Source organism: Dromaius novaehollandiae, chromosome 2 (assembly GCF_036370855.1).
Source record: "Dromaius novaehollandiae isolate bDroNov1 chromosome 2, bDroNov1.hap1, whole genome shotgun sequence".
Taxonomy (NCBI): domain Eukaryota; kingdom Metazoa; phylum Chordata; class Aves; order Casuariiformes; family Dromaiidae; genus Dromaius; species Dromaius novaehollandiae.
Window position 1 is genome coordinate 46,666,486 of NC_088099.1, and position 25,865 is coordinate 46,692,350.

Here is a 25,865-nt window from a genome sequence, read left to right on the forward strand (position 1 = left end):
TACCCTTACTGTATGGCTACACAAACAGCATAGCAATGTGTGAAATTGATACTATAGGGCCTAGACATCACTTTCCCAATGATTACACCAAGAGGATCACAAAGTGGGAAACTGGGAGGCATTCCAGGTATCGGAGAAAGGAAGGTCCATGGAAATGGTTGACCCTCATTTATGGAGACACTACACTGACAAGTTAAAGGTGGGAGAAACTGCCACAGCAGCTTAGCTTACCAAATGGGAAGTATCAGAGCAACCCTATCATAAATACCAAAAAAGGGTATCATGTCAGCAAAACTTGGGCAAATAGCAAAAGTGTAAATAGGGGCTGGTTGTTTATTTGGGAAGAGATGAGGGTGGTAAAGGGGAAGAACATGCAAGACGACAGAAGAAGCAATGGGGGAGGTACCTGTTGGTCAGATCTGCACTTAATAACTATAGTTTGGAGCAGGGCAATAAACCTACTGTTTCCACTGCACTTGTGTCTGACTTCTGGGGCCTGGCATGATTTTCCATGGCATTTGTGAGGAAACATCCAGAGAACACTTCCTAACATTGACAAGGGGCCACAATCACATCACCTCTTCCTTTACCATCTGGCATAGATGGCAGTATCCCAACCTGAAGGCATCAGACTTGAGTAAGTGTAATTGGACTGCTAGTCACACATACAATAAAAAAAAAAGGGGGGGGGGAGCTGGCATCTTTCTACCATGGGTTTAGTTAAAACACTAAAACCCCATGATAAATTATGTCATAATGATGCTGTTAACAACAGAAAAAAAAAACCACCCTGATACTATTGCCTATCTTGATATCAGAACCAGTGGAGAGCAAAATTTTCTGACTTGAAGTACATGAAATGCAGAAGCTTCAGTAGGCCTTGCAGGTGCCTGTTGGTGACAGGCTGTTATTTTACACAGTCAGTTTGCTGCTTGCTGAACTGCAGGAAGAGGGAGGTATACAAACATCAATAAAAGGGATATTCTAGACATTAGCTGACGTGTGGGATTACAACTAAAGTACTTTGATAAACTATGCTGTAAAGTGGTTTTAAACTACATCTACATTAAAAACAATCAAATCTTGCATTACAAATTGTCCTTTTTAGCACATTTCATAGCTGCTGTTTAGTCAGTGCATCTGAAAAATAATTTCATCTTGCTCTATACTCCTACGGTCACAATTTCATTTTATCTCGCTAGAAAGTCCTCTTTTGTATCAGCTAATACTAATTTGGTTCAGAAATCCAGATTAACCCAACTTTTAATCCAAACACTTGGCTTTCCAGTACACAGAATCCAGCAGATACTAGGAAACGGTAAAATGTAAACATAACTTCATAACATAACAGTTAATTAAATGGCTGTAGCTATACTTTTGGTTAAATGACAACAGATCACACACACAAAACAAATTTTATTAATTTAAAAGCAAAGCAAGAAAAAAATTGATGATTAAAAGCACACACCTCTCATTTTATACTAACCTTTTGCAAACAGTGAAATTATTGGCCTGAAAGCTTGAATACAGACTACAATAGCCAAAGCTGGTACTACTTATACTGGGTCAGAATATACACTCATTCATAATCCAAAATGTTTCAAAGACATGCTGAGAATCAAAGTATGCTTCTAATTTAATGAAATGTTAGAATTTGACACAAACAGGTATAGTCAACTCTACAATGTTGTAAATGAGTTTTCTTCATGTAAGAAAATGAGACATTGTAAATTAGTTGCATTCAACTAGACATGGAATTTCTCAGGAAAATTTGCTAATCATTGTTACAGCAGAGGAATAAAAGCATATGCTTGACACTTACAAATCCTCGTTGCCATTAGATGAAAGTTTTATTGCCTATATTTACACAGAGTATTAAACCCCAGTTTACATTTATTAATGGAGGACATTTTAGATTGACAAAGCTCTCTTAACAGCTGCAAAAATACTGGAAAGAGAAATAAATATTCTAACAAAACAAAAACATTTACTGGTCTTCTATGACAAGCTGACTTAAAATTTCAAGTACCTCTTAGATTTGAACTTAAAAATGTCTGTCGCTTGGCACGAATTTTAGATCAGAGTAAATGTAACATGTATTTACAACACCAACATTAAAATCAGAAAACATAACTAAAAGTCCCAAATGATGCATCATTATGTACATCTACAGAAAATATGTTTTTGCATTCTATCTTGTTGCAACCACACTACGTGCTTAAAATTAATGGTATATAACAGTATATTCCCTTTCAAAACACCAGTTTTCACAGTCCTGGCAATATGGTACCAGTTTATTGCTAGCATTCCATTTAGTATTTCATAGCACACAAGTTTTAAGTAACTCATTTACTTAATGAGTTACTTAAATAAACACACACCAAATAAACTGATGTTATTATCACATACCTTAAAACAGATTTTTTCCCTAATTTGTGTGAATTTTGTTGCCTACAAAAATCAAGGACAACAATACTGATTAGCTCCTAGCACAGTACTAGCAAGTATCATTGACTTTCTCATGAGTTCATAAATAATCTCACTTTCAGCTGGTAATATATCTACAACTACTTTTAGTCAATGACCTAAAGCTGTGCAACTTTTGGGGAGGAAACTGGTGTTATCTCTAGTGACCTGAAGCAGGTGTGCAAAAATACTGGAAAGAGAAATAAATACTCTAACAAGGAAAAAACCATTTACTGGTTCATTTCACACTTCCCAGCATATTTCAGAAGCACAGGTAAATCCCAATTATCCAGACGTCTTTAGCATTCAAATATCTTTGCTATTCATTTGTAGTCAAGACTCAGCATGTAGTTTAAAACTGAATATTTACAAGTCTCCAGTCTTTGAGATTTCAGATCTTCACAGCACTATATTAAAAATAATTTAACCCAATCAGTTTACCCTATAGTTTACCTGCACTTTGCCCTGAAACTGACACATGATTTTCAGGGAACTCTCCTCCAGGATGCAGATGTCTTGTTAGGGTCAACTCCCCCCCCCAAACTGCTACCATTAAAATTTACATCAGCTAGGTAGGTAGGTATATCTTGTAAGATCTTGAATTGCAAAGATCTGCTTTACTATTAACAGAACTTGAGAACAGAAAGAAATGGACTTTTCTTTAAAATAACAATCTTTAGAATACAATTAGTAGTAGCACTTTAGAAGAAAATGACTGCATACAAGAGTGATCAATGAATGAAAGGAGGAATCCACAGCATGACCGTGAGATCTTCGAAAGAACACTCTTCAGGTGTTTATTTTGGAGGCCCACTTTCACTAAACACAGCATATAAACTTTTTTTTGGAAAACGGACATAAGGGCACTACCCTGAAAACTTTGTTAAAAGTGCTTTGAATTTTAGCAGAACTCCTAGGAGTGCTTTTGAGCTGAACTGCTTTAGCCTACTGAAGAAAGCCCACATAATATATGCAGAGGCTTGTTGGCTCATTTCAGGAGTATCTGCTTCCACCAAGCACAGTCATACACACACCAGTTTATTAATCTGTTAGCAATTTATTTTTTTACAGTCAGTGAGTCACAAGCAACTTTCTAAAATATATGCTTGGACTGTTATGGAAATCCATCAGAGCACCCCACATTTTCAAACTTAGTATTTATGCTTGGACAGTCTCTGCTGGAATAAGATTCCCTGTTGTGTCCAACTGCATACACTTACATGAACAGGCAGAAACTGGGCACTCAGTATGGTCCCTAGATAGGGGAAAAAAAGAAAAAAAAACAGTAAAATAAAACTAACAAGAATTTTGTAATCTGTAAATTTAAGCCTGTGCAGCAACACAATATTCTCAAAAAACTCAACAGCATAAAATTTGTGCATACAGTTTAAAAAAACAAAACTTAAAAGTAGATACTACAAAGGAGGCATGTCCTATTCAGTGCTGCATACACAATTTAAGTAAAATACTAAAGGTTTATAAATCAACTTACCTGAACCAGCTGAGCATATGCCCAGCGTGTCCACCATGTCTGCAGTTGTGGCACCAGGTAAACCAGTTGTTGAACTGGGCTAACTTCTTGTCTTTGCTAAGATCCACTTTTTCATCAGACTTGGATCCTCCTGTAGAGGCACACGCCCAACCCCACAAACATGCTTGTAAATCATTACATTTCAGTCTGAATAACATTATTCAAATACATTTGGAATTAGGAGCTTCATGTGAAGAAAGTGGCCTGATTTTAAAAAAAAGTCAGTAAAATTACTAAACAGCTGAGAACTTCTGAAAAAACAAAACCAGAATTATATTGCTCAGCTATTGTTTTGTATCTTACAGACATGCTAAACTTGCTTATTAAAAAGTTTTTACAGACAAAATCTCTTTCAAGAGTGATTCAGTGATTGATTTTGGTTCCAGTCATTTATTGACCTGTTTTGCTGCACATGAAGTGTTCTGCTTTAGAAATACACCAAAACAACCAACAAAATCTAAGTTATGAATTGGAACAATTACAATATAAAGGTCATAACACAGATTAATGAAAGAATGAGAAGATAGAGAAGATATATGAAGAGATGGCAACTGCACAGTTGTTCGTGGGTGTAACAACACTGACATATAAATATGGATAAAATGAAGATTTCGATGTTGTATAACACTGAGCCCAAGACGTTTACAACCAAGAGATTCTAGTCGTAGCATTTCTTAGCTGTGATAGCATGATATGTATATTCTTTCGTACTTAGGGACAGAAAGTATACTGTATTAAATTTATTCTCTCTTCCTCTTCCAGTTAAAAATAATAATTTACATTCCAAGATTTCTGTACTCTCCCTACAATTCATCTTAAGCAAACACATTTCTTCAACTTTAAGACTCTCAATCCTGAACACCACAACACCTGAATATTTTTGTCTGTCTAAACCATGGAACTTCACTGACATTCTCACTGAAAAAATGGTCAAAACCAACTAACTGTGCATGCTGCCTGACACCAAAAAACAGAGACATAGGTTTCATCACAGAATTGGATAGGAGGTTAACAAGTTTTCAGTTATGGTCTCCTTCCTTCAAAATTAAGAGCATGAATATTTACAAGATGAGTACAAATACAAAGAAAAAGGTGCAGTGGAAGATCTTCCAACAGTAACTGCTAATTTGGCATCTAAATTAGTACTCTAACTGAATAACTTAAAAGCACTATAGCATACCTGGACAGCTAGAAACTGGTGTTCCCATATTTATCAAGCAAAGTGCACAGCGAGGAAGGGGTTTACGACAACCAGGACAGCTTGTAACCTTTGACTTGGTTGGTGAACCGCTAACTCCGTACTGGGAAAAACCTCGTCCCTGATGAGGAATAGCTGAACAGCTGTAAGAAATTGACTTTCCACAGAAATTGCAACTCACAAACACCTAAAGAGAACAAAAGCCAATTAATGTTTTGCTTCTATTTTTGCTACTATGAGTAAAGTTGTTCCAGTCAAGCTAACAGAAACATATTCACCACTCTGTTAATCACAAACTAATTTATGTGAGAACTTTTTTGTAAAATTGAAGCTCTACGCTACTGACTCTTTGAGATATAGAGGGGCATTAACTAACAACTTCTGCCTCTCTGCCATTGGCTCCTTTCTATTTGTGCTCTTGGCATAATAATTTGTCTCCTACATCCTAGAATGGCCAGTAGAATTGGCAAGCTGGAAAAATGCAAGTATTGAAAAGGCAAACACTGCCACTGCTCTCCTCCTCCATACCCAGTAAATCGATGCCAGGCACAAACAGCATATACAGTACACAGAGCTTCTATGTCTTTCCACGCAGCTTATAGGAGGGCATAGTCCCAGCTACTCTAGAGAGTGTGCTGGAAAGCTAAGGTTACTTGTGAAGGCATTCCTAACACCTCAGCTTATCGTTTTGACATGCAGCTCAGGGAAGCAGGCTTTTATGATACCCATTTACTTCAAAAGCACATAAAAGTATGCATATCTGCTAAGATTTGGAAACATATTATGTACGATTATAAGAAGTTATATGTGAAGTAACAAAAGAAATGAAGTTTACTCTGCTTACTGTACAATTAAAATCATGTCTCTCTTTATAGTCAGCTGACCTGTTCCAGAGTCCCCAATATAAGGATTTTCCTAACAATCTTTATCTACATACTTCACACTGCAAGTTGCGGCTAGATATTGAGGAGCACATACTTAAAACTCTTTAGGGGCCATTTATGCTAATCATAGAAAGAACAAGTGGAAAATTCAGCTCCCTCCCACTCGGAGCAGTATAGCTGGAGCTCTCCTTCAACAGCTGTGAAGAATGCATAAATTAAAAAACAGCCTTCCTTACAGACCCTTGGGTCACTAAGGCTTGCAATGTACATACTTGACAGACATGAGAGAATGATAGAGGGAGGTCAAGCCATGGCATCTAAAAATGCTACCAGATGTTAAGCAGATAATATTTGGACAGGGATTCAGTTTCTGGTTTAGCTAATATTCTGAACTGATAATGCGAGTAGCTGTTGTTCGGTTTTAGTTTAGATTCAAGGGCTTCAAAATAACTGTTAAGAATCAGTTCAGTAAGAGCAAAGCCAATTGAACTGGTTCATGGTTTAACTCCTTGATTTCAGCATCATCCTCTGCTCAGCTGGATGAAGCACCTCTGATTTTGCTTTTCAACATGGCAGAAAAAGAAAACAGTTTCCCCAGAAAAAGTGCTAAAAAGTAAAAGTTTCTGAAAGACAAGTTATCATTGAAAAGGTAAGAAAAAGGTTGGGGGGGGGGGGGGGAAGAGAACACTTGAATAAAAATGGTAGGGAACTGATTTCCTAGATGAGATATGAAGAAAAGTAAATTTTTTTGCCATATTTTCCTATTCTTGAACTACCAAAACATTTCCTTATTCCTTTCCTCCAAATTATCCTGAAGAAACATGGCTACATTTTTAGGGTAGTCTTAGTCCAAAGCTTCTTTTGCAACATGAATCCTCATAAAAGCCAAGGTGCAGCTAAAAACTTTTTCTATAGAAGTACTAGGCCTCCCTCCTTTCTGGAATGACCACACTTCTTCATAAAAGAATCACATTTACCTGGGCTAAAGGTTTTGAACTGGGATCCAGCTTACTCCTGTGTATATCAAATTCTGCACGTTTGTGCCAAAATCTCCAAGCATCTAAGAGATTCCTGTAGTTCTCAATCCAATACTGAACCCTCTCATCCTTAAGTACATCTGATGGAGAGCCCTAAAGCAGGCAGGAAAAATGCCAGACACAGTAAACATTCATAATACAAGTCACACACTTTTGAAAAAGGTTTTACATGGCATACTGCAAGATAAGTGTAATGCATCTAGAAAAATATGAATTTTCTGCTAAACGGTAGCTTAAGTTTGTTAAAACTTAGTTTTCTTAAGTCTGCTTCTCAGGTTGAAAATACTTGTGCTGCTATGTCTTCCTAAAAACTTGTATCTGTCAGACCAAGGATTATAAAATTCTATCACATATCAGAGTGTATATATATTAAAGCATGCTTTGAACCTACCAGGAAACATACCAATAATAAACAGGACAATTGTTATTCCCAGTTCAGCTAGTGAAAAGAACTATTTTCCTCTTTTTGCCTTTTTTCCCCTACTATCTCAAAATGTTCCAACCAGAGACAGTGAAGATGTGTATTTGCAGCTTCAGATGGTTCCATAAACCAGACATGATACCTCCAGAATATACTTCCTAAAATACTTTTTAGTTCACAAGACACTGTATTATAGTGCTAAAGAAAGTCTGTTTAGTTCTCTTACATAAAGATTTATTTTTGAGAGAAACACTAACCTGCAACATACAATAGCTTGCTGTCTGGACATCTCCAGTTCTGTCAACATAACTTTCCATCAAGTCCACTCCATCTTTTGTCAGTCCTGTTAACAGTATTCCCTCCAAATTCCCAGCATCTTTCATTTCATTCGTCAGCTTTTCAATAAACCTATTCAACTATAAAAAAAAATTACTTAACTTTTGCCTTCTGTTCACCCCTTTCTAACTCATTTATTTTGGCACATGACAAAACTTTCAATGATTTGAACTACCTTCTCTTTTGCTAACAAAATATTCTATTTACTGAATGTTACACAGAAAAATGAATATGGATTCACTATGCTGCAACAATGCAAATCTTTATCTACATACTTTAAGCCTCCTGATATGAAGTGGAAAGAGGGAGATGACCTATTATTCTTTAGACACTTCACTGAATTTAAAAGAAAATATTCCTTCTGTAAATTCAAACCTTAAAATTCAAGAGAAGTTGAACATCTAGAAATAAAAGTAAGTTTCACCAAACATGTTTCAAAATCAAAAGACTAAACTGTGTTCAGCAATTAAATGTAAGCCACACAAGAAAGTATGACTGTGAAACAAGCTGTGACACACTGTAACTCAACTTCAGCGGCCTTGTTTCCTGGGTGCTGCACTCTTCACCATCATATGACCTGACTAAGCACATAAGATAGGACCTCAGCATGGTCTGTTGCAGAATCAAAAGTAAATTACTACCAAATTTAGGGCACCCTCCCATCATACATTTTATACTATGAACAATATTGAATGTTTATCAAATATATGCCAAAGTTAAGATTACTAACAATTATATAAATACAAATAATCTCCAGTAAGATAGACAGAGTCAATAGAATATAATTTAATAACTAGCATGTCATTAATAGTTTTGGGGGTTTTTTAATTATCACAAAAATCAAACTGAACGTACAAACTGAAGATCACGTTATACCGTAGTTTATTTCTTATTGTGAGGAGAAATACAAATCACTAATGATTCATTGCTTCCACTGTTTACCCCCTCCTCTTCAGAGTTCCTTCAGTTGATGAATAAAGCCACAGTTCAACAGTTTGCTCAAATGTGCAGCCGCAGACTTACCTGAGCATCACTGAGGAACTTACAAGCAAATGCCACTCTGTCTCGCACAGCTACATTATTTTCATACTTGGGAGAGAAAAATGGGAATACTACCATCACATGCAACTTTCCAATTTTTCGATACATTGTAAAAATCAGAACATTTGTCTTATTGTATAGCTAATACTATGAATTTGATGATTTACAAAGAAAGCATCACATCTGAGGAAAGTTAATGCTAAGTATCCACTGACTTATTTACATTCAAATATATATATATAATATATATTATATATATATATGTTTATGTAAGTGTGGTTTGCTTTTCCATGGCAATTTTATATGAACTTCAGAAGATGTAAAACTATCCTGTTTACATATTATTTCAGCAAAATAAAATTATTTTAACAAATAAATATGAAATAATAAGATAAGATAAAAAGAATAAGATAAAATTCAATGAAGTTAGCTTAATAAGAGTTCTGTGAACTTCCCTGTACATTTTGTTTCCTTTTCTTCCATTATCAACTTCCCTCCCTTTACCATATAGTTAAATATAAGAAAGAAATGCATTTCTAATGGTTTAAGAGTTCCACGTTGAGTTTTAATAGATTTACTATATATGAAAAAGCCATGTCTTTTATAGTTCCTCTAAAAATTGTATGAATTATACCTCTATTTTAGCTGCTTACAGATGTTTTATTTATTTAATTCACTAATGCAACATCCACTAATACCTTTTCACTAACATTTTTTCTTCTATTTAGAAGAAAAAACACATATTGGCCAGTACCAGGAGAAAATAATACACTCTAATCTGATTATTTCATGGAGTTCATATATAGCACTTCCAGTACGTATGTACATATGGGTGTGGGTGTGTACATATTATTTAAAGGAAATTTAACATAACAGAGATTTACTCACCAAAACACCATCATATGAACCTGATTCACTTGTCAGAAAAGCAAACATGGCACACAAGTAGGGATTGTTCAGTTGCAGTCTTAGAGTGCTGCACATTTCTCTCCAAAGTGAGTTCTTCTCATCTGTGTAGCCTGACAGAGCCATTGCTACTACATTAAGGTTCAGATCACCTGATTTATTAAAAACAATCCATGAAATAATATGCAAGTTTAGGACTTAAAAATCCAGTTAAAAACATAACTGAAAGCATCATTTTGAAACAGAATGTTTTGTCAAAGTGCAAGACCAAATGATGTACAATTATCAATAAACAAATAAATTTGCATACGCTAGCATTTTTTAAGTTTCTGCTTTAAATGCTTTTGTTCAGCTAAGCTACCGAATCTCAAAAATACAAGCCCACAAGCATGACTACCTGAGTCATGCTTTCATTAACATCACACTGGTTCTTGTATTTTGGAATAGTTTTCAACTGCTATATGCATCACTACTACTATCAGAAAACATTGTCATTACCATAATTCATATCCACAAGAAAAGATAGGATTGTATGTATAGCCATTACCTAACAGGGCTAGCTGGAGGATGACAATTGAATTTTGTAACAGCTTTAAGTTAACAAATTTCCTAAAAACATTAAAGGCTATTTCATCTATATATTCATTCTATCAGAAAAGGTTTTGTTGTTTTTTTTTTTTAATTCAGAGATGACCAGAGTCCAGTCTGGACCTCTGAACCTTTCCTATGTAAAAGACATACAGACACACATATATAGATCGTCCCCCCCAGTATTAATTAATACTTCTCAAATATTAAAAGAACCTTAACAACTCCCCTTTTCTTCAGAATTGTACCTACCCACCTATAGTTATTTTTGTTGCAGTGCCAAGACAGGCTTTTATAAGAGAACACAGATGCAAATCAGAATTGTAGAAGTAACACTGGCAAGAGAACAGAACAAAAACACTTCCAGCTGCTGGCTCTAAGAGCATTCACTTTTCCCTCATATGTTGTAATTCTGCTCAAATATTACTCCAAAACAAATGTTTTCTGCAAATCCTGAATATTATATTTCAGTTACTCCACAGCCATAGCACTAGCAGAAAGCAGCACACAGCCAAACAGAAAGATATACATGACATCTAACTAACGTGCATGTCATTAAAAGATTTAAAAAAAAAAAAAAAAAAGTCCCACTAATCTTGAGTGTAACACTTTTGGGGTATGTACCTATAGGAAATTCTAAAACAAACAATCTATTTTAACTGGAAAGTATGGCACACAATAGTCTCAGTTTAAAAATGCATCAAAGAAAGGAGTAAAAGATCAGCATTTCTCAAATACTCAGGCTTCAACCCAACCACTGCCAAAGTCAAGCAGGTATCTCATAAGCCTGAAGGTACCTCTTTCATACTGCCTTACAGAATTTTGTTTACAGAAAAATCTGCTAAGATGATAAATAACTCCAAAATAAAAGATACTAAACACAATACACACCTTTTCCCGAGGAAGCACCTTTATTTAGGATTTGTATTGCTCGCCGTATGTCCAAGTTGAAAAGTGCTACAGCAGCAGCGCGCTCCCAATCTCCTTCCTGTTCCAATGAATTTAAAAAAGGTTCCACATCTAAGTCTGTTCCCTTCTTTATCCACCCACAGAGCTGCAAAGCCAAGGATCTCTCCTCACTGAGATACTGAATAATATCTGCCTGTCTATCAGATCCACTCCTACTGTGTCTGAGGTTCTCTGTTGTTCCTAAAAAGGGGAAATAACTTAAATCATGATTTAAATAAAAATTTAAATTGCAATTGTAATACTTTGATTTCAATAGTAAAGCAGAGTACAAAAGCTGAGTATCATATTTTACTACTTTAACATCACTAGTAACTCAACGGTAAGCAGCATACATAAGAGCTTATTTCAATCTGCTAGAAATCATGCATCTAAACTTGACACATATTTCCCACTAAGTCTTCTTCTCCAAACCCTAAGATTTTGCATATTCCTGTTAAAAAATTGATACAAGTGATCAGAGTGTTGAATTTGAAAATACGTAATACTCAGTCAAAGTACATGCTCCACTGGTTCTCTTATTCTCAGCAGGCATGAACATGCTGGAAGCTTCTCCAGCATTGAAGAGTTATTTTTTGCTCCAAGGAGCGTAAATATTAATAAAGCATACAATGAACAGAGAAGAAAAGATTTAAATAACAGATTAAACTAATAAATACTTCACTGAGCACGAGAGGCATAATGCGATGCACAAGGGGCGATTATGACTTCAAAAATAAGATAAGCTATTTAAACAGTTACATAAATGCATTTATTACATTAGCAGTAACTACAGTAAAGACCGTTTTCTAGAATTACACCCTTATGTAGAACTTAGAAAAATATAACAAATTGTTATGGGAGGAACAATCATTTTTGGTATCACAGTCAAAACACAAGTGTCTGAAATAGTTCAGTTACAGATTTACCTCAAACACTAAAGTATTTTGTTTTTATGACTGACTTTCAAAGAACACCAAAAATTCTGGAAATTACTGTAATACAAACTGTTCAGTTATATACATTAAATCACAAACAAAAATACTTTCTGTTCTATATTCTTATATAGCCTCTTTTAATAATTCTTGTAAATGAACCCACAAGTGCATTACTGTGTAAATATGCTATGACATATGAAAGTTGGAACATTCTTACCCAAAGATGACTTCACAATTGACTTAATGCCAGCATAAACTAAGGGACCTTTGTTTCCTGAAAGTTTTTGATCCATATCTTCAGTATATTGCTTCATAAGTATTTTCATGTATAGGAAGCTTACTTTTTCCCAAACATTTGGAAAACATTTTTTAAACTAAAAGATCATATGCTATTAACATACACAAAGGATTTATACGATGTTGCACTGTTTAAGACTTTCATGCATTTCATATAATTGGTTTACATGTAAAGGTATATTATTTCTTTAGAAGTAATACCATCAAATAATACGATAAAATAAAGGATATAATGCAGAGTGTACCAAAGTGATTTCAGCTGAGGATCCTCATTTCCAGCTAGGAGGTGATTTCTCCAAACTTGTTCAGTATCAAGACCGTATCTTGACAGAGCTCTGAGCCGCATTTTGGTAGCTATGTCTTTTTCCAAGGAACTAGCCTTTCCTTCTTCTGTACATTCATATAAATGTCGTCCACAAGCCCACATTAAAGATGTTACTGGACTCCATGCAAGAGAAATCCTTTCAAAAACTGTGAAGTCAGACATCGTCCTATTGGGAGTCACTACCACCATTCGATTTTGACTTGTGGGATGCCAGGCAAACGAAGCAATGTAGTTTTCACATGGTTGGACGCTTCTTTCAATTATTGTAGGCTCAGTTTCATCTCCAATAGGTGTAGGAGTATGCTGCATGTCATACAATCTAATGATATTACTGTCCCTTGTTAAAGTAGCTAACAGTCCAGTTCTTGTTGGACACCATGCTACTTTTGTTAGAGGTTTTGGTTGCTCTGTCAAGGTCAAAACAGGCTTTTCAAACTTTCTTAAATCCCAAATGGCAACCTGACCTTCATAAAAAGAAGCTACACGATCATGGAAATATGGATCGACAGTCACTCCCTGAACAGCCTTGGTGTTTACAAATATTTTTTGGCTTGTATTCCTTAGATCAAAGATAGCAAGATTTCGGTGCATTCCAGCTAAAAGAAGCTTCTGATCCCGTGGAAGCCAACAAAGAGAGAGACAAGCATCATTCTGTCCTAATTCATAAAGTGGCTTTGTTACTACCAGTCCTGCTTCTGCATCTCCTGCTGAAAGTCTCACCTTCTCTGTAGCAACTGCAGTCTCTGGGGCATATTTGCTACTAATATCCCAGATCAATACTGAAAAGTCAGCCCGGTGTTTATCTAACCCAGCAGCAAGCCAATTACTGTCTAGTGGATTCCATGCTAGGGTATTACACTGTCGTGCATGCTTGGGAACAAACTCTTTGCCTATCAAATCTTTAGATTTTGAGTTGTGATCTTGACCAAGGCTAGTAAGTACCACTCGACCGTTGGCCTGTCCAACAGCGAGAAGACATTCAGGATCATATTTTGGATACCAAGCCACACATTTCATATATGGTGTATCTGAATTTATTGACAGTAAGGTAGCTGTAGTTTCTTCTGATAACCGCAGGGACCCTGCCTTCAGTTCTGAACTTACAGCAGATTCAATGTGGTAAAGACTTAATTCTGAATCACATACAACAAAACGGTCAACATGGTGTGGGGCCCAAAGAATGTCAGGTTTGGAGCCACTCATATTTAGGGTATGCTTACAAGCAATTTAAACTCTTGTAGGAGGATTCAGGTGATATCCATTCACAAGAAAACTGTTGAGAAAAATAATTTGTAGCAATGTTATCAAAAAAACAAATTTCTTTGTAATCCAAGCTCATACTTAAACAAAGAACGGCACGGTTCTGAATTACTTTTAACCCAAAGGTTTAACAAACCTTAAGCAATCTCCACATTACGTCACTTTCTCTGGGGCATGCTTTGTTTTTGTTGGAATATACGCCCTGAGACAGAAACCAACACAGCCATCTACAAACTAACAACAGGATTTACTGTGTTTACAAAATCCATGCCAGTATTATTTCATTATTATGCCAGGAAGAAAGGATCAACTGAAATGTGATGTGGCGTGATAAATGGCTGCACTGCTGGTAAACAGTCACGCCCTAGCACATGTAGAAAAAGATTCCTCTGCCTAATTTAAGTGCACCAACTGACAGAAATTAGAGTCTGTCTGTTTTCTTTGGAGTCTTTTCTATAACCTAAAAAGGCTGACTCTCTTTCAAGATTTGTACAGAAATGTAACTTTTTGCTCATCTTATTCTATTGCTCCTAATTCTGTTTCCTGCACCAATGCCACCTGGACTTCATTGAATATGTCGCAGAGTGGTGTTCATAAACTTAGCTTTATGCTAATTTTCATCTACGTTTTCAGCAGCTGGATGTCCAGACTCATTACGTGTGCCTACATACGAAGAAGGGGACTGCATAAATCCCATAACCTTCTTCTAAATTCGGGAGAAAAGTTTTAGTAGATGGGGAAAATATAAAAACTAAGCACTATGTCCTTTCCCCGAGCCTCCTTGCTGTGCCTGGGGGTTACTCTCCCCTGCCCCCACTCTCCCACAGCTCCTCAGCCAGGCTCCCGGGCGCGGCGGGCGGCGCAGGGACGCCCTGGCCGGAGCCCGGCCCGGCCGGGCCTCGCCTCCCCAACGCTCCGGCGCAGCGGCTCCCGGCGCGGAGGCCCGCGGAGTGCGGATGTGGCGAGGCCCGCCGGGAAACAGCAGCAACGGAGCGGAGCGCCACCCCCCGCCGCGCCCCGGGCGCAGCAGCCGCTCACCCACCCGCGGGGCTTCCGACACCGCCGCCGCGCCACCGGCAGCGCTGGGACCGCGGCCCAGTCCAGCCCCACCGGCCCAGGGGGACGAGTGAGAAGCGCACAACGGCTTCCGGTTGCGGAGGCAGCGGGGAAGAAAAGCTCGTGGCACTTCCGGTGCGGGAGGGCGGAGGGGATGGCGTACCGCAAACTGTTTCCGGCCTGCGGAGGAGCGCGCTCACTTCCGGTTTCGGGACGGGGCGCTGCTCTCTCCTTCCATTGGCCCAGCGGAAGCCCCGCCCCCTCTTGCCGGGAGGGTGGGTTGCGGCGGGAGGCGGGTCCTCTCCGCAGGGTGCGCGGGGGCGGGGCGCGTCTGCCGGGGAAGCGGCTGTTGGTGCGGAGGGTGGGGGGTTCCGGGCACGCGCGTGGGGCCTGCCGCGTCCGGCCCTTAAACCCAGCAGGAAGGCCGGGTTTGGGGCAGTGCTTGGTGTCCCGGGGTGGCGACACCGGCGTTTCTGAACGAAATTGAGACTCTCAGTTACCTGCCTGTAAACAGATATTGTCAAAATACACATAGATCAGCCTATATCAGATCCTGATTTGGATTTATGTGACTGGGTTTAAGTTGAGAAGGGTGGGGGGATTTTTTGTTTGTTTTTTAATGAAGATATGAAAATTCCTATGGCTGATTAGAGGTCACCCCATGAAGGCAGCACAGCTAGGAAAAAGATCATTTGATACCCGCTTCTTTGTTTTACCTGTTGAAATACTCTCACTGATCAATGTAAGGTTGCTCAGTGTCTTTATCGTAATTAAAGGTGTGTGTTGATAAGCATGCCAGTGACAGAAAAGGATGGAAAAAGAGTAACACTGGTAGGGATACCTAGATTTTAAGGGTAAGTGCAATTAGTTAGCAAATGTGGAACAATTGAAAACGCCATGAGTATGAACTGAGATGTCAAATGTAAAACCAGCCAGAAAATTTTATTCAGTTTGTAAGCTGCTGTTGCCAGTTTATCTTCCAAATGGTTCACCAGAGTCCTTCCAAGACAGAGTGGGGATGTGACATAGGTTTCTGGTAACAGGACTTCTCCTAGCTTCTGAATTTTGGAGTGCCTCTCAGTAACAGCAGTGTTACTGATACATACAGATTTACTCATGCATATGCAATAAATCCAGTACTTTTGCGATCAGGAAAAGAAAGTTGGTTGTGATTGAAAAATAGAGCTTATAAAAAAAAATCTGTCAGAACTTTTCCACATGGGAAGCTTGGGGGGGTTTCTAAATAAAATTTTAATTTTCTATGGTATAGTTTTGCTTTCCATGCAAGTAGTTCTGTAATGTATTAATCAAACTGAAAATTAAATACTTCTGCTCCAAATGGTGACACAGTTGAGATGTGCTTTATGTTAGTCTTGGTCTACAAAACAGATGCACCACAACAGAAAAACTTCTTTTCTCTCAGCAATTTGGTAGAGAAAGTGCTGAATAATGGGATGTCTAGGTCAACTAGAGAATCTACTTCTATAGTCGGAAGATGACAAGTGACCTAAAATCCCTCTGAAGTACTTGCAGTGATGTATCTTTGAAGTTGGAGTTCTTCAGAAAACAAACCAAAACAGGCCTAAAAAGTCTGGACATTTTCTGTGTGGAAAAATATTTTCCTATCCGTTATGTCAGTTTATACTTATAAATAGAGGGCTTGCAGATGAAGGCACAGTAGGAGCCCATGGCTCTTGATGTTTTCTGGCAGAATAGTGGGTACACATTCTGAAGAAGAAATAATCCCTGAAACAGATATTAAAGATATGGTATTATTCTCCAACACTGGAACTCTTTAAATCAACTAAAAGAAATGTTTTATTTTATTTACATATTTTACAAATACAGTGCTGGAATCAGTTCCTGAAATTTTGTCATGTAATATAGGAGGTCATAACAGAAGAATAATCTCTTTTGGCCTTTAAATGATGCAGTCTGCTGCTTTTTTTTTTTTTTTTTTAACTCAAATGATATAATTATTATTCCTTAGCATATGGGGCACAGATGGCATGTAGGGTGTTCCAGAATAGAAAGTTGATGGTACTTTGAGCTGGCCAGCACTTGTCAAGTATTTTTCAGTGCATCAGCAGGGAAAAGAAGCATGTGATGGCTGAAAAAGATGTAAGTGCTGACAGTGATTACTGATAAGTAGAGTTTGCATCTTTAACTCTGGTAATTGAAGTTAAGAAAACACTGACAATATTTCATACATACTGTCACTTTAATAAGTTCTTATTTCACCCAGATATGTAGGTGTGGCTAAATGCCTAACTCCTAGTTTCAATTTTGATTAACAAAACATGAATACAGTACCAAAAGCAGTCACAGGCAAGGTAATATTCATTATAATCAGAGAGGCTGTTCATCTGCTTATTTGTCCTATAAAAGCATATTTTCAAGACATCTTGTCACTTGAAGTTTAGTCTTCATTTTGCTGCTTACATGTATTAAAGGTAATAAATAAATAGTTTAGAGCATTTCTCACAGATGAAGTTGTCTGAGTACTGAACAGAAACAGTAAAATATACATGTTGCTCATGTTAGTTTTAGTTGTACTACTGTTTTGTTTGGTGTGGTTTTCCTTTTTATCTTCTCAAAAATATTAATAAATTTGTAGCTACTGAAAAAATACTCAAAATGTGTTTAATAAAGATGTTTATTATACTGCTAATTCATTGTGTAATTTTGATGATGGTATTTGAGATTAACTACTCTTAAGTTGTTGGCAGTTTTTGAAATCAGTGTCTTTGGCAGTCTGTATTGTAGAAATTAGTTACCACATTGACTAGTATTTTTTATTTTCCAAATAATTCTGTATATCTGGTTACTAAGAGTTCATAGGATATTAAGACTTAGAATTTCGCTTGTGAACCAGTACCTCTGCAGAAAAAGAGAATGTGCACTCAGTTTTGTAAACTTCGGAGTAAATAGATGTATAAAGTTCAGTTTAGAAATACGAACAGTAATTTCAGTTTATTTGTTAGTAACAGCTTTTGAAAAATATTTTCTGTTTCTACTAGTGATACTACAGTAATAATAGAGGTATCATCTGCCTATCTTAGAATTGAAAGTTAGATAGTATTTAAAAAACATAACAGGAAAAAACGTTTGTGTTCAGCCCACACTTTCTCTCAGTGGAAGAGCTCTATAAATGAGCTACAGCTGGGATTGTATTGGTTGCTGTGATTTCCTACATGTAATTAGTAAGTTGTCACTATTTTATTTATGTTTTTCTTTTGAGGCTGTTTCTAGAATCCAAGATATGTTCAATGGAATGCTCAGTTCTGCATATACAGTATGTGTATCTGTATATTTACTTGTTATTATCAAAGTATCTATACTTTATTTTAAAAGGAGGAGTAAATCATCTAATTCTGGATCAGAATCACTATGTGGTTAAAACATTAAGCCTGTTGTTTTATACTTTTGTCTGTCTTCACACACCAAATGGTTTATGGACAAACCAGAAAGAAAATACAAAGGCCAAATGCTCTGATACAGAAAGATGACTGTCCAGGTAAAAACAATTTTGTTTTTTCAGTAGACAGTAATGTGTGTATTGCAGCATGTTCCACTATTTATACCTGCATTTGTATAATTTCAAATGAATATAGATGAAACAATCATTATTTTTCCATTGGGAAATTATGAGAATGCACATAATTTTTAGTTAATTAATTTGCTGAACAACCTGTCGTGTAAATTTGGGGCTAAGAGAACTTAGGTCTTTGGTATGAGTGGTTTTAATCGAGCATGGATGACTTGCTGTGATAAATTTATAAGGATGTAATTTTGAGCAGAATTTAATCACCATTACTTTTTGCAGAAAGAGGTGATCTAGTGGGACAGAGGAGGAAGATGCAAGGCTAGAACTGCTCCAGTGAGTTATCTAAATTCTAGGGCACAAGTTTATATAATGTTCGTTGATGCATCTGTGCAACTTCTTATTCTATTACAGGTGATATGTATCACGTTGATACAGTATTTGTGTTGGACAGCTCAGAAAGTGTAAAAAATGAATTGTTTGAAGCTCAGAAAAAAATTGTTTACAGCTTATCTGACAACGTTTTGTTGATGAAACGAGTTAAATCTCAGAAATATAATGTCAAACTGGCAAGTATGCAGTTCAGTAGCACAGTCAGCATTGATCATCCCTTTACAGCTTGGAAGAATGTGCAGAATTTTAAAGACAAAATCAAGAGTATGAGTTTTATTAGCCATGGCATCTATTCCTATTACGCAATTTCCAGTGCCACTGAACTCTTTAAAACCAAAGGTCATAAGAGAAGTGTGAAAGTGGCTTTTATGACGACTGATGGTGTGGATCATCCAAACAGTCCTAACGTCCAGGATGCAGTCGCAGCAGCTAGAAATTTTGGAAGACCTTTTTTTTTTTAACCCTTGGACTTTCTAAGTAAAGGGCCAATGCAGAAAAACTACATTTGATATCTTCTAAGTTTCTTTTACCTGTTCTGTGCCTGGATGATCTTCATCTGATGGACGAGATGACAGTACAGTTAGTAAGTAACTAGCAAGGCTACACTTTCTCCTTTTCTAACAGTGACAATTAGAATTTACTTTGATAGGTAACATAGCAGAGGTTTGCAGGCTAGTAAGTGAGTGGGAGAGGAGTTGTTTCCAGTTCAAGGGTCAGGACAAACAAGCTACACTTGATATGGAGTGATTCTCCTACTGGACCAGCTCTACATTTCTTATTCCTTCAGTCAGTGGTAGCTTGTATTCCTAACATAGAAACATACAGCAATAGGATAGCTGTTTGCATTTTTAAAGGACTAGATTTGCAGGGTATATTGAAAGTGAATTATTTCTCTATAGGTGCCCAAAGCCAAATTTCAGATGTTTTAAACTTCTGCCTTATTGTGGAGGTATCTGAACTTTCCTAGGCAAAGGAAAGATTACTGTGTGCTGTGTCCACTGATCACTGCTGCCTCTCAGCAATATGCAAAATTCTCTAAGTGCTAAGTGTCAAAATACTTGATATAGATCTTGCAACTAATCCCTGGTTAACAGACTGAAGATACCCACAGTTATTTTGTCCCTATTCTGAACTTACCTAGCTGTGTAAAAGCACAGCCAGCAGCAGGTACTACCACCTGTGCCCAGGAGTCTAGTGGAAAGTGCACTGGTGTCCCTATTTCATACGCTGGCGATCCACTTTTCTTCTGATAGGGACTTTAGAGGGATGTTATGCTGTGGTTCCTTCCATATCTGGTGCCTGGAACTCCTGCTGTGGGCAGTACAGTTGATCTGAAGAAGTGCCATATGTCTGACATGTCTCAGAAGTACAGTATTGATTGCACATGCATTACATTTCTATTTGTGATGACTATCCAAAAGAACATCATCAGAAGCAGTTACCAGCTCTGCAGCAACTTTTGTAAGCTGATTCCATGTGCCCTATTCCCAAGTTTTGTGAAGGTGCTCTCAAGGAATGGTTATGGGCTTTAGTGATGTTTTGCTTCACTTAAGCATTGGTAGCCCACTTCTTACTACCATCTTTCCCAAGGAATCGGTGATCCAGCCCCTGGCACATGATGAACAAGTCATGGTCCACTTGGCAGTGATTGCATTAAAAGAAAACAAAGGCTATATTAAAACTTAAGGTAAACAGTTCAGGTACAAGGTTTGGAAATACGGGAAGATTAGAGTGGTAGAGCTCATGATAGAAACACAGCAAATATAAGCAGCTTGCTGCCACCAGAACAGTTCATCTGTCCTGCAGCCTTCCTCAGCTATGAGGGAGTTTGGATAAGACAGCACTGTGAAGCTGACCACAGATGGAATGAATTATTCTGGTGGTCGTCAGGCTGTAGACCAAGCATCCTTTGCCTGACATGTCTATTAGGATAACAGTGATGCGGCTTTAAACTCCTAGTTTTCCTGATTTCCAGGTGAATGCTCTAGGTACTGAGCTGATCGCTCTTGAATCAACTGGTACTTTATTATTTACACAGGATAGAATAGCATCATTGGGGCTGCTCAGGAAACCTCACCCTGAATCCTGATTATGACCATGGTTATTCAGTGAGCTGTCTGAGTTTAAAGAGCTGCTCCAGGCTGTGAGATGAGTCCCTGCTTCCCGACATCACAGAACTGCTTGTCTGTGCTCTTCAAAAGAAATTGCAGCTCCCACTCTCACTCTCTGCAGACTCAGAGTATTCCCAGCCAGTTCCTTGGCTGGTGAGCTCCCTGGGCAGATCTGTGGGAATATGTTGCTTCACAATGGCCCTCCGCTTTTGTGGAAATAGTGCACTTTTTATTTCACATATTTTATACCGGTTTACTTTTTTAAGTTAAGTTTTGAGACTGACTTCAACGAGCCCACTTGTGTTGCCTCTTTTCTTTTCCTGCTGTATTAAATGTTGGAGCCTGCAAAAACTGTCTATATGACATTTTTTGTTTCTATTTTATGGCACTAAGATGTATCCCATGTTTCCTTTCACAGTGTGAGGCAAAGTCCATCTAAGAAACAAATTCCTCTCCCTTGTTCGTACAGATGTTGATATTAGTCACATTAGTCTAAATCGCTAGATGATCTCCATTTCACAAATATAGCAAAAATGATGCAATCAGGATCTTGCAACCCATTTTCAGATTTCATTTGGAGTACCAGAGGAGCTATGAACCTTGTCATCTTCAGTCACGTCATGAGTTTAGCAGCCTCATATTTGCTAGCCTGTCCAAAGCCTGTCCAAAGCATCTCACAGGAGGCAGGCCATCGGTCATACTTCTGTCAACAGCTGTGTCGGCAATGATGAGATGCTGGAGTGGCTGGGTTCAAGGTCATTTTGATTTTTCCAGTCTGAACCTTTTTCTTAGTTCGCTCTTGACTGGTGTTGTTAGGCACTGTGTCAATCCATAAATTATCTTGAGCCTAGCATATTTTACAGGACTGCACATCAGTGTAGTTGTTGATGAACTGATGATGCTTGACTTAGGCATTCTTGTTACAGGATTACCATTCTCATGGAAGACTCACAAAGATACTGATGATAATTGTACTCATTTAGAAAGCATATTTGTCACCCAGTCTTCCCTTTTACATATGTGCCATATGGCACATGTAACAAGCAGCTTTCATTGTCACCCTATCACTGCTATATCAGGCTTAACTGCTTCCATTCTGACACTTTAATCTTGTGTGCTGATTTTCAGAATCTTTTAAAGGAATGAGGTAAAGGTATAAGGTATTTCAGAATCTCTTTTAAAGAAATAGACTTGATATTATGGTAATGATCCAATAGTATCTTGCTGGTTCTGCATTATGCAGACTTAGGCCAGTAGGTCTTACTGTGCCAATATACATGCCACTGGTGGTTCCCTCCATTCTAAAGGACCTGTTCTCTCAATATTCTGGACAATTAACTTGCTACTAAGAATGCATGGATCAGAGGATATTCGTAATTTAAGAAATCTTAAAATAGATATCTGCGACTGTTATTAACCTTTTAGGAAATGGGATATAGGGGATTGATATAGGAACATGTGGACCTTTTCAGATACTGATAGGGAGAAATATGAAAGACTATGAGAGGCTAGAAATCTGATATTTTTGCATATATGGAAAGATAATTCTGTTTACAGTTATAAAAGTATAAATTTGGAGTAACTCCACTGCAATAGTAAAATGTGTTGTTACAAACATTTCTAGTTCGATCTGTTAGGCCTGGTTGTGAACTGACTTACCAGATCTTTTCCATTGGAGCAGCAGATAGCTGGGTAGAAAAGTTCCCTAAAATATGGTTCCGTTCTGCATTGCAGTAATGCAAGAGGCTACAAAGAGCTGTGCAGCTGAACAGCAGTAGCTTAGCTTCATTTAGAATTTCTTGATGAGATAACCAGGGCATCTCTAAAAGCTGCAGATTAGATATTTATGAAGATGGTGTATGTTGCTCATGCAGAAAGAATAGCAGTGAGCATTTTTAGAAGCAAAAGGAACTCTTTAGCTTTCTCCCTACAAGTCTTATCAATATCTCTCTCATTCTTTCTGAAATCTTTCCCTGTGTTAATTTGTGTGTACTGTTCAATGTGATACTTCAATGTTTTATTTTCAATTTACAGTCTGTTCATAAAAGGATATATTGTGCAATGCTTTCTCATGTTGGTGGGTCTTTTATAATATGTGCAACAGTACCAAGTAACTATTAATTATTCTAAGTACTATGTAAAGGTTAGTGCTTTTCACTATATTTGCCACTTGCCTTGAAAATACTGCAGCCTTTGAAAGCAATCTGTTTAAAAAATAGATATATCACATCTATTATCAAGCTAATATATTCTTTCTTCCTTTTCCTTTTCAGGATGACTTACTGCACAGGTGAGTTTTATAAATTGTTACTGCTGTCAGATATCAGTATGACTGATTACCCTGTCAGGGTCATTCAGCTGTATCAGAACCCTACCTTTTGCTTTCTCTTGCCTGAAAGAATTTTTTACATCACTGTCAAAATGCAGATGTCTTTTGATACTGTTGCTCATCCAGATCCTCCTACCTTTACTACTACTGGGTAGTTCCTTCTACTTGCCTGTGTTCATCGGTGTTATTCGGACCACCTGTGGAATAAAATACTACTCACTGCAGGAAAGGGTGGCTGAAACCTGCCCAAATCTGCTGCAAGCATTTCTGTAGGATCATTGTTTGATATAACTTTCGTACAGCGCTCTCATTAGGAGAACCCAGGCAGTGAGAATGAATAATTTGGGCTGTACAGTAAAAAACTTTTCTTTCCAAAGTGAAATAGGACTAGTATTCTAACTATATTGTTTTTTGCCTAATTAAAAGTCATCATTTTATTTGGTTCAAAAGGAAGAGGTAGATAATCCTTGACTGTTCAGAATGCTTGTTTTATTCATAGTGTGTGACAGAGCTGGAGGCCTGTTACAGAATTTGGGATTGTTTTAATGGAGATTTTGACATGCAGAATTGTGTTTGTGGTACAGAAGATTCATTTAGTGAGATCATTTGTTGACTGCATTAGTAAAATGCTTGATTTAACCTATATACTAGAAAAAGTATATTTAAAGATGCTTCAGAATGCTCCCAATGTTTCTGTTAAGTCTTAAATGTGAACTGAAGCCCTGTGTGTGTGAGAAGGGAAGTCCTGGACTGCCAGGCCCTCCTGTGAGTGTATCTTTATTTGGGAAAATGTAGATACTTGAATTTATCATAGAGGTCAACATTTGATACTAGGAGGATTTGGTGGAACAGACTTATGAATAGTTACAGTTTAAAGGAATACCTCAGCCATCAACATATTGAAATATAATTGCAATGTTTCTGTGTTTCCAGGATTCTTTCTCAGGTAGTGTTTCTGTAGCTATCACTACCTCAAAATTTGAAGTATTGCCATGGCTTACAATTGGGAGAAAGTGGGAGGCCTCAGAATTTTGGGACCTGGAATGGATAAGCACCTTGATCTCTCTGGTCACTTAAGAAAAACTGAGCTGTTACGTCTCAGCAGAGTTATGAAGTCGTAGCATGATACAGAAGATATGTATTGCATGTTCTGAGGCATACCCAGAGGCCGTTTTGGGTAGATGAGGGCATGAGACATCCTAGGATAGAGTTTAGGGATTACATAGGTGGAAGGACTATATTTGGCCTTGTCTCGGACAACTGGCTGTAGGTAATAGTCCCTGATGCAAACTGTTGCTAGAACTCACACGTCATTTCTTCTTGGAGAGTAGTAATGGGTTCATTCTGAAGCAGACCTTTGCGAATGAGCTAATAAACATGCAGTGGGCAATGAAGGGACCATGATCAAACTAGGGAGCTAAATTATTTGGCTTTTTTTTGGTTCACTCTAAAACACCTACTCTTTCCTCTCCCTCCCCCCACTCCAGTTACAGAAGGAGAAACCTTTACATTATCCGAACATTATTATACTCAGAGAATCTTTGCAAATACAGGGAATTGCTAATACAGAGCAGCTTGCAGGACTGGGACTTCTGATCCCAGCCATGCATATCATACCTGTTTTTGTTGTAGATATATACTTATATATATAAAAAACTGTATATTCTTCGTAATGACTGAAAAAGGTAATCACTTTAAAGAAGGAAAAAGGGTGCTAATTTCTCAAGTAGTATATTCAAGGTCAGCTGCAAGTTTGTAAGAGACCAGTGCATATTTTTAGAGTGCTCCTTGTTGCTTTGCAGGGTGAGGAAGGAGAATGTGGAGAAAAAGATCAAGAGGTATACATGTTTCCTTCTTAAGAGTAAGATGTGTTTTTTTTATTTTTGCAGAGATGTTTTATACCACTAGTTATACTAAATGAAATCTTTTTTGGAAAAAAACATCTGTATTCAGAACAGCTGTTCTTCATGTGCCTTGTAGCTGATGATATGCTTAAATACTGTCTTGGCTTGGAACAGTAGTGACAACAGGAAAGTTTGAAGTAACATTGTAGGCTGTTTACTTGTGGCACAGAAACATAAGCAGAATTTTTCAGGGAGCAATGAGGGCCAACTGCTTCCCATGAGACAGGAAGTTGGGAGCTGAAGGTAATAATCCATCTGTCAAGGCACTGGCCTCACCAGCCAGGCCTGTCACACAGTCCCTCAGTGAGGATAGCAGGGCAGGCCTGAGTGTGGCAGCTGGGGTCAGCCAAGAGTC

General features: G+C 37.7%; 1 protein-coding gene and 2 long non-coding RNA genes across 3 annotated transcripts; 2 read left to right on the forward strand and 1 right to left on the reverse strand.

Moving 5' to 3' along the window:
• Window positions 1-1,401: 1,401 nt before the first annotated feature.
• MIOS (meiosis regulator for oocyte development) lies at window positions 1,402-15,392 on the reverse strand. Its single transcript, XM_026099496.2, has 11 exons — window positions 15,216-15,392; window positions 12,820-14,186; window positions 12,509-12,607; window positions 11,300-11,557; window positions 9,803-9,972; window positions 8,897-8,962; window positions 7,795-7,953; window positions 7,057-7,209; window positions 5,178-5,382; window positions 3,959-4,088; window positions 1,402-3,721 (listed from the first exon to the last, which is right to left on the reverse strand). The coding sequence occupies exons 2-11, from the start codon at window positions 14,114-14,116 to the stop codon at window positions 3,625-3,627; spliced, it is 2,634 nt and encodes an 877-aa protein (XP_025955281.1). The 5' UTR covers window positions 14,117-14,186; window positions 15,216-15,392; the 3' UTR covers window positions 1,402-3,624.
• On the forward strand, window positions 6,581-8,963 carry LOC135327484 (uncharacterized). Its single transcript, XR_010387661.1, has 2 exons — window positions 6,581-6,728; window positions 8,830-8,963. It is a non-coding gene; the product is annotated as an uncharacterized LOC135327484 (long non-coding RNA).
• A 3,204-nt stretch (window positions 15,393-18,596) lies between the features above and the next one.
• LOC135327297 (uncharacterized) lies at window positions 18,597-25,497 on the forward strand. The gene is made up of 4 exons (XR_010387400.1): window positions 18,597-18,746; window positions 19,056-19,109; window positions 23,551-23,567; window positions 25,409-25,497. It is a non-coding gene; the product is annotated as an uncharacterized LOC135327297 (long non-coding RNA).
• The last annotated feature ends 368 nt before the right edge of the window (window positions 25,498-25,865 follow it).